Source organism: Ruditapes philippinarum, unplaced genomic scaffold (genome assembly GCF_026571515.1).
Source record: "Ruditapes philippinarum isolate M1 unplaced genomic scaffold, ASM2657151v2 ctg923_1_1_1_1, whole genome shotgun sequence".
NCBI classification, from domain to species: domain Eukaryota; kingdom Metazoa; phylum Mollusca; class Bivalvia; order Venerida; family Veneridae; genus Ruditapes; species Ruditapes philippinarum.
Genome location: NW_026855018.1, coordinates 204598 through 212093, shown reverse-complemented (window position 1 = coordinate 212093; position 7496 = coordinate 204598). Strand labels below are relative to the sequence as shown.

General features: G+C 33.5%; 1 protein-coding gene across 1 annotated transcript in view; it reads left to right on the top strand.

Moving 5' to 3' along the window:
* The first annotated feature begins 3186 nt into the window (after window positions 1-3186).
* LOC132741855 (tensin-1-like) overlaps window positions 3187-7496 on the top strand; it is a 165390-nt gene continuing 161080 nt past the window's right edge. Inside the window, exon 1 of the mRNA XM_060730117.1 lies at window positions 3187-6136. Within this exon, the coding sequence (XP_060586100.1) occupies window positions 3494-6136 (2643 nt within the window). The 5' untranslated portion in view covers window positions 3187-3493. The remainder of the gene's footprint in view (window positions 6137-7496) is intronic.

Here is a 7496-nt window from a genome sequence, read left to right as displayed (position 1 = left end):
GTGGTTAAAAGTGTACAAAAATACCTTCAATGAGATGTACAAAACCCCCTTGATTGGGCAGAGGAAAACCAATTTATAGGCCATGCATAAGCAACTTAATTAAAAAAAGTTTAATTTAGATACAAGAAATCAGTAATTTTACTTGAATGATATCAATGATTGATTTAACTTCTCAGAATAGAAATCTTCTCAAAATAAGGAACTCTCAAGTCTGGCTTGCAAATTTTGCAGAAATTTTGTTAATGCTTAAACTTTTAATTTGAACATGCGTTTATTTAAGCCTTACATGTTATTGAACAGTAAGCCAAAATATATTTTGTCCTTGTTATAATTTACATGGGGAGATAGATTATCTCGTTTATCTACAAGAAGGTTATGATAGTTGAGCAGTAAGGTTAATTGTTTCTGTTACTGATAATGAATTAGGTAACGTAATATAACATATTGTAACATACATAACACATCATCTTTCTACACAGTTGTTAATCCAGTAACACCTTTAACAATATACATGTTCATAATGGGAACATTGTCATTTTCTGAACATATTATGTACTTGCTTCACAGATTGGCAGCAAAAAAATATAAATTGGATTCTTTATTAATTTTGTTATCTTAAACTTTGAACATAAAGTTGTTACCTATGTTACATTCATGGAATGGTAATTGTTGTCAGTAAGTTAAAAGCTGGAAGGAAATTATAAATGCAGTGGATTCGTTAGTAAATTATGTAACCAAAATTCAAAGGGAATAAGAAATTCAATATTTGATTAATAAGTAGATTCATACTGTTGTAAAAATAATAAATTCAGTGGATTAACATAAGGTAATAACCAAAATAAATAAAAATGATAAACTTATGGATTCTAAAGTAAGTAACCTGCAGAGTTCAAAGGATCATTGTCTTAATAAGTAAATAAACAAGTTCAAAGGAAAATAGTAAAAATTGTGTGTTTGAGGTTTTTTTTTTATAAAATCAAAGTCAAGGGAAATGATAAAATACATAGGTCCATAAGTGTTATGCAAAAAGAGTTGTCAAGAATTAATAAGTTTTAAACCGGATTCATACATAAAAAAGAAGTAAATATCAAAATCAAAGGATATGATAAATTAAATGTGAAGAATAAGTAAAAAAGAAAAGAAAAAAAGGAACAAATCAATTCAATGGATTCTCATGTGAATAACAAGTAAATATCCATTATTCAAAGGAAATTATCAATTCAAAAGAATGTCATTATTCTTTAGATGTATTTAAACCTAAATTGATAAAAAAAGATCCAAATTGAATGCTTTTATGTCACTAAATAAAATCTCATAGCATGAATTAAGAGGACAAAAACCACACAAAGTCATGCTGGTCTAGAAATATGACATGTGGTGATGAGAAATTGTTAAGTAACGATGATTATTTCTTGAGTCTGAGATGATTATTTCTTGAGATGATTATTTCTTGAGAAAGGATTCCACTATTTCAAATTTACGATTCTCTCATTTTTAAGTTATTCTAGAAATAGGTCAATCACATAAAATTTGAAATGCTTCAAATGGTTAAATGTTATCCTAATCATTAAAGTTCCTTTATTGATCATATTTTTGAGTCTGCTTTCTGGAACTATAACCAGTACTGGTGTTAAATGAGGAAACTGATCTGGCTCGAATCTACCATCCCTTATTTTAGAGGAAGACCTTAAATCACTTAGTTATCCACATGAATTCTAAAAAGGGGGGGGGGGACAACAAAAAAACCAAAACAAACAACAAAAAACAAAAATAATTTGATTATAATAGCAAAAAAAAAAAGATTGATTTTGCAATTTTATGTAGGTTACTAAGCATGCAGTGACTAAAGGAAATAAATAATAATAATAATATGGCAATTTAATTTAATTTCCCCCCCCCCCCCCCCCCCCCCCCCCCGCCAAAAAAAAAGTAACAGGGGACAATTCCAAATTTAAAAGCAGGACAGGTTCGTTGAAATCATTATACATAAGGATAAAATAATGATTTGGTTTTAAACCCCCCCCCCTATTTAACAATGAATTGTTCCAAATTTAAAAGCAGGGCTAGTTCATTATACTAATTTCACCAGGATAGGGGTAAAATAATAAAAATAATGAGGACATTTTGGCACTTAGTCAGTTTGAGACAGTATTCCTGGTTTATAGTGAGTCTATGTTCTTCAGAGGTTACAATATTTCAAGTATTATTCTACATAATTAATGGTAAAAAAGTTTTGGGAACTTGTGGCAAAATTTGTTCAGCATAAATTCACATGGATATAAATGTGAATATAACTATTAATTTAGTTAATCATTTTTTTTTGCGCTTATTATAATTATTGGAGTGATGATTAATTTTCAGGAAAAGAATTTTAAAACATAAATTAATTAAAGTCATATGGATATTACAATTAATTTAGTTTGTTTTTTTTGCGCTTTTTCTATTGGACTGGTGATAAATTTTCAGAATTTTTTTTTTAAAACCTAATTCATATGGATATTAGACTATTAATTTAGTTAATCTTTTCTGTTTGCACCATTTAAATTGGACTGGTGATTTACCTCCAAGAAAAACAAGAATGAATAATTGAAATTTACTTCGAAATGATGTAATAAATTTTTATTCACCTTTCTTAATTTCAGTAAATTCACACCAGTTGTATCAATTCTATGGAGAAACTCAGAGAGAAGTTTATCTAAATGTAATTTTTGCTGGAAGGCAACCTATCAAAAAGCGGTATAAAAAGAATCTTTACATATGGCTTTTAATCCAACAACCAATATAATGTAATTTTACCTATCAATCATAAGCAGTACATTTAGTGCAATAAAGGGAGCAACTTTCTCGGAAACATTTTTTGATTGTTTCAATTCACAAAAGTTACTTGTTTATATTCACAAATGTTACCCAGTTTTCATGTACATAGAAAACTATAAAATGTTTTAAATTCATGGGATTGTTCTAGATTGTTTTTATTTTTCTTAAAGACAGGAAGGAAGTAAGTAAAGTTCTGACCTGTAACTTTTCAATCAGAGTTTTAAAATTTGACTGGTTCACTGAATTTGGAGGAAAAAAAAATAGGTGGCTTATCTAAGACTGAGTACCTCTGATTGCGGATTCACCTTTGCTGAAGCTTAGTGTTCTGTTTTGCAATATGTTATTCATTTTAAGTGTAATTGAATAGAGATTCTGGGAGGAAATATTTCAACAGTTAGTTGAGGATGAGTGGATGATATTACTGTGAAGATTCTGAAATTTATTTGATGGAAGACATTTTTTTTGAGTTACCTAGTTACCTGCGCAATAACACCTGAAGGATAAAGCTTTCTTGAAATTTTCACCGTAGAGCCATACATTGGCTAATAGCCTGTTTTTGAAACTGAAAACGGAAGTTTCATTTACCAATGTTTACAGCGAGTTCTGTATAGAGAATACCAGACTGTGCGTTACTCATAATTAACTACTGCTGTTTTAACAGTGCTTGTAAACGACCATGCTTAAATTTGCCACAAAAAAGCCACCACGCTTAAAACATTCTGAGCAAGCTAACAGGCATGCACACCTGGTTGAACATGGTCGTGGTTTGAGTGATGAAGGGGCGCATTATGTGAGCGGTGATTTTACGCGCTTTGAAAAAATTAACGGAGATGACATGATTGGCGCAGCCAATCAGAACGCAGGCTTTGGGAGACCCGTGCAAAATATTGGAGTCAATTATAATGAAAACAAGGAAAACTTTGAGCGAAATGTTGGAAGGGATTTGAGCCCACCACATGTGCAATGGAAAGCTTATAATGTGAAATATGGGAAAATAGGTGTTGAGAAAGAAATAGATTACCCACAGTATCAGCAAGAAAGACAAGTGGGGTATTTAAGAAATGGCAAGAGTGATATAAGTGAAAGGTCAAGTTCACAAGGTTCAGGTCAGAGGTCACAGTATAATCCAGGATTTATGGAAAATACATTGGAGAACAGAAGACCATATGATGTCAATAGGAATGTTTATTCTGATGGATTAAGTGACACTGAAAGTGCAAGAAGTTATTCAAAAGGAAGTGGTTATAGATTCCCAGCATCTGAAGGTCAATTTGACACGTCAAGGTCGAATTTAAATGCACACCAGAACAATGCATACACCAGTTATGGTAAGAAACGTCAGTATGAAACTTCATATCCTGCAAGTCCAAGACTTGCCCATGAAAGCCCATTTCCTGCACCTCAATTGACAGGGGATAACAACAGTCACTATGGCCCAGTGAGCAGTTTAGATTCTACGGCTAGTATGTCTATTGACTCAATGAGCACAAGCGGGGATCGCTCCTCTAAAAGCGTATCAGATAATCTGGACTATGATATGATAATGGAAATGCCTCAGGTTACTAAAAAGAGACTTGAACAAAAGCCACCTGTTCCGCATAAGCATCATCATGTTCATGTGGGAAGAGGGACCCATGGCGTGTGTGAACCCTCTCCATCACCAACTCGACCAGGTTCATCTGACAGCCACATTACATCATCTTTAAGAAAGAGCCCATCTGGATTAAAGAGTGGTCATCATGTGAGATGGGGACCTGGAGTTGTTAACAGTCATCAGATTATTGAACCTCAAATGTCAAGGTCCCCAGTGAACTCGGGGCCACCTGTAGCGAAAAAAGGTAAAAAGAAGACTTCTTTACGTTCTTTATTAAATTTACCAAAATTTCCTATGAGTGACGATGAATCAGATCATGGAGCTGAATTAACCCAAAGTGACCATTTGAACCAAAATTATAGAAAAGACCAAAAAGTTACTTCTGATACAGCTGATCATAGAGGAACCTTGAGAAAATTTTTAGATTATCGTTCAAAGAAGAAACCATTAGTGGCTCAAAGCCAACCTCTTACAACAAGCAATGAATTGGCATCTTTAAGATACAAACAAGATAACCTAATGTTTTATTCACCAGAGAAAAATTCTGAAGAGCGAGGACATCAAATGAAATTAAACATAACTCAAGCAAATCTTCATTCAGATTTTAATAGTGGTTTTGATGGTACTTTTTGGCAAGACTATGACACTGTCCAAGAGACTGGTGCTGTTAAATATCCCATAGTGCATTCTGGCAGAGACCAGTCTATTTTTGGAAAGGAACCCCTGAGCAGAAGTCCTGTCAACTCAGTACGCCCATTTCTCATTAATGGGCAATCAAGTGAAATCCAAGACTATGATAACTTTTCAGAAACTGAGAGTCAACCACAAAAATCTCATGTAATTAGTGTCAAATCAGAGGATAAAAATGAAGTTAATGCATTACATCAAGGTAATAATTCAAAGACACAATTGTATGACAAAAATCCTCAGACAACAAATGTTTTTCAATCTACTCCACCATTTACTACAGCTACTTTTGACACCTATGTGACACTGGGGCGGCCTACAGAGTCTAGTGTTACATTTGATACATTTGTCACACATGGTAGACCATTTGCAACAAGTACACCAATACCAAATGGAAATTTTGGAAATGTTCATAATCTAGGTCATGAAATGTCGTCTGCTGGTGCATTTGACCGGTCTGATTTAGGAAGGAACTATTTACAAACTTCTGGATCTCATCATGACCATCATGGTCAGGTTGATTCAAGTGTGACTCAAAGTTGGACTTACAGCTCTCCTGGTGCCCAGCAGCATACCTCTGTGCCATTTGTTACTCAGTCTGTGCAAGCTAGCTCAAGAGAACCAGTGATGCATACAAGGACAGATTTGACCTCAAGTGAAAGGTCACAAGGTCATGCTAGTGCATTAGGGTCACAGGGACCTTACAAGATGGAAAATCGTGTTTATGGCCAACTATCTGGCCCTTCTTCAACTTTTGTGACAACAGCACCAGGAGTAACAGGGGTTTCAAATGTTGGTAAAGTGTTACATGACCTTGAACTTATGAGTCAAAGGCCTGTTGGTCAAACATTCAGAGAGACTAATCTAAATGTCAAGATGGAGAACTCAAAGTTTAAAGACACTTGTACATATCACGAAAAGGACACGGGTGACTATGATGATGAAGTGTTCCTTAGCCTCGGTTTGACCCCGGGAACAGGAGAAAGGTCAAGGACAGCAAGGAGAAAGCTGGACTTTGAGGGATCGAGCAACGGACCGGTAAGATTTTATTTATTTATTGGCATGACAACTGATATTTGAATGACATTCTTGTCTATTGCAGTGTCAGTTATTTATTGGATTGGATCCTATCAGTTTAAAATGTTGAGGTGTGCTTGATTTATTTGCAGACTGATTTTCAGAGAAATGATTGAACATGTTCAAAGATTATAGCAGCATGAAACCAGATTTGATGTAATTAAAAAAACATCATGTGTCAGAAAAGTATCTTGCCAATGAAATATTGTAAAAGGAATTAAACATGCATGATTCAATGAACATTTTGAGGTCAGACACATTTAATAATTACAATATACAAATATTAATGAAATAACAATAACTGGTTATAAAAGAAAAATGAAATAAGGAAAAACAATCATATACTTTTATATTGAAGGAATTTCTAAACATTCTTTATAGTGTATGTATATTTTTTTTCTGGCTTTTTAAGGGTTTCAACATTAATTACCCTGCTGGTTTAGTATAAGGCCAGGCTTGAGCAAATTCTAACCAGGCAGTATGATGTGTTTTTGTTGGTGTCTTTTTTGTTGTTGTAATAAAACTCTTAAATTTTTTAATGGACTTTTTAAATTCAAATGAGGGCAGATACCTTTACACAAACTCAGCAGTCTATTAAGGTCAAAAGATTTGAGAGGAAAAAAATACTTTATTGAAAAAACTGTAGAAATGGGTGTTAGAAAGTTTAGTGTCTGTTTTCACTTTGGGGCAGAAACATCTTTTTGATTTAAGATAGAGCAGGAATAATATGGAAATAATCTCTGGTTCAAATTGTAAACATTACAAGTAGTCTTGTTTGTTGTGGTTCTGATGGTCTATTTAGATAACTCAGGCTTTGATCTATAAAGTTATTTCTCAACACCTTTTTCTAATATTTCCCAGGTATTTCTAGATTTTCTGGGTCATAACTTTCCAAGTATTTAATACAAGACTTAGTGCTATCTTTTACAAGTGGTCTATATTTAGGTGTTTGGTTATTTTAAGATCTGGTTGATGTTGCAGCAATACTTTATGATAAAATAGAGAAACAAAAAGAATCCCTAAATAACCTCCAATAATATAACTTAAATAATTTGCATTGCTCACAAAGTCATTCAACACTTGTCCTGAAGTTTCATTGTTGGAATTGCCTAGAAAACCAATGTTGGACTTATGTCAGGGCGTCCGTGGCTGAGTGGTTAAGGTTGTTGACTTCAAACCACTTGTCCCTCACGGCTGTGTGTTTGAATTCTGACAGGAACTTTGGATTCTATCATGTGAGGAAGCTATTTAATCCAGCTAGCTTACATAACGTTCTCATAATAAAAAAGGAATGAATTCCTATTCATAAAAACTCACTAAA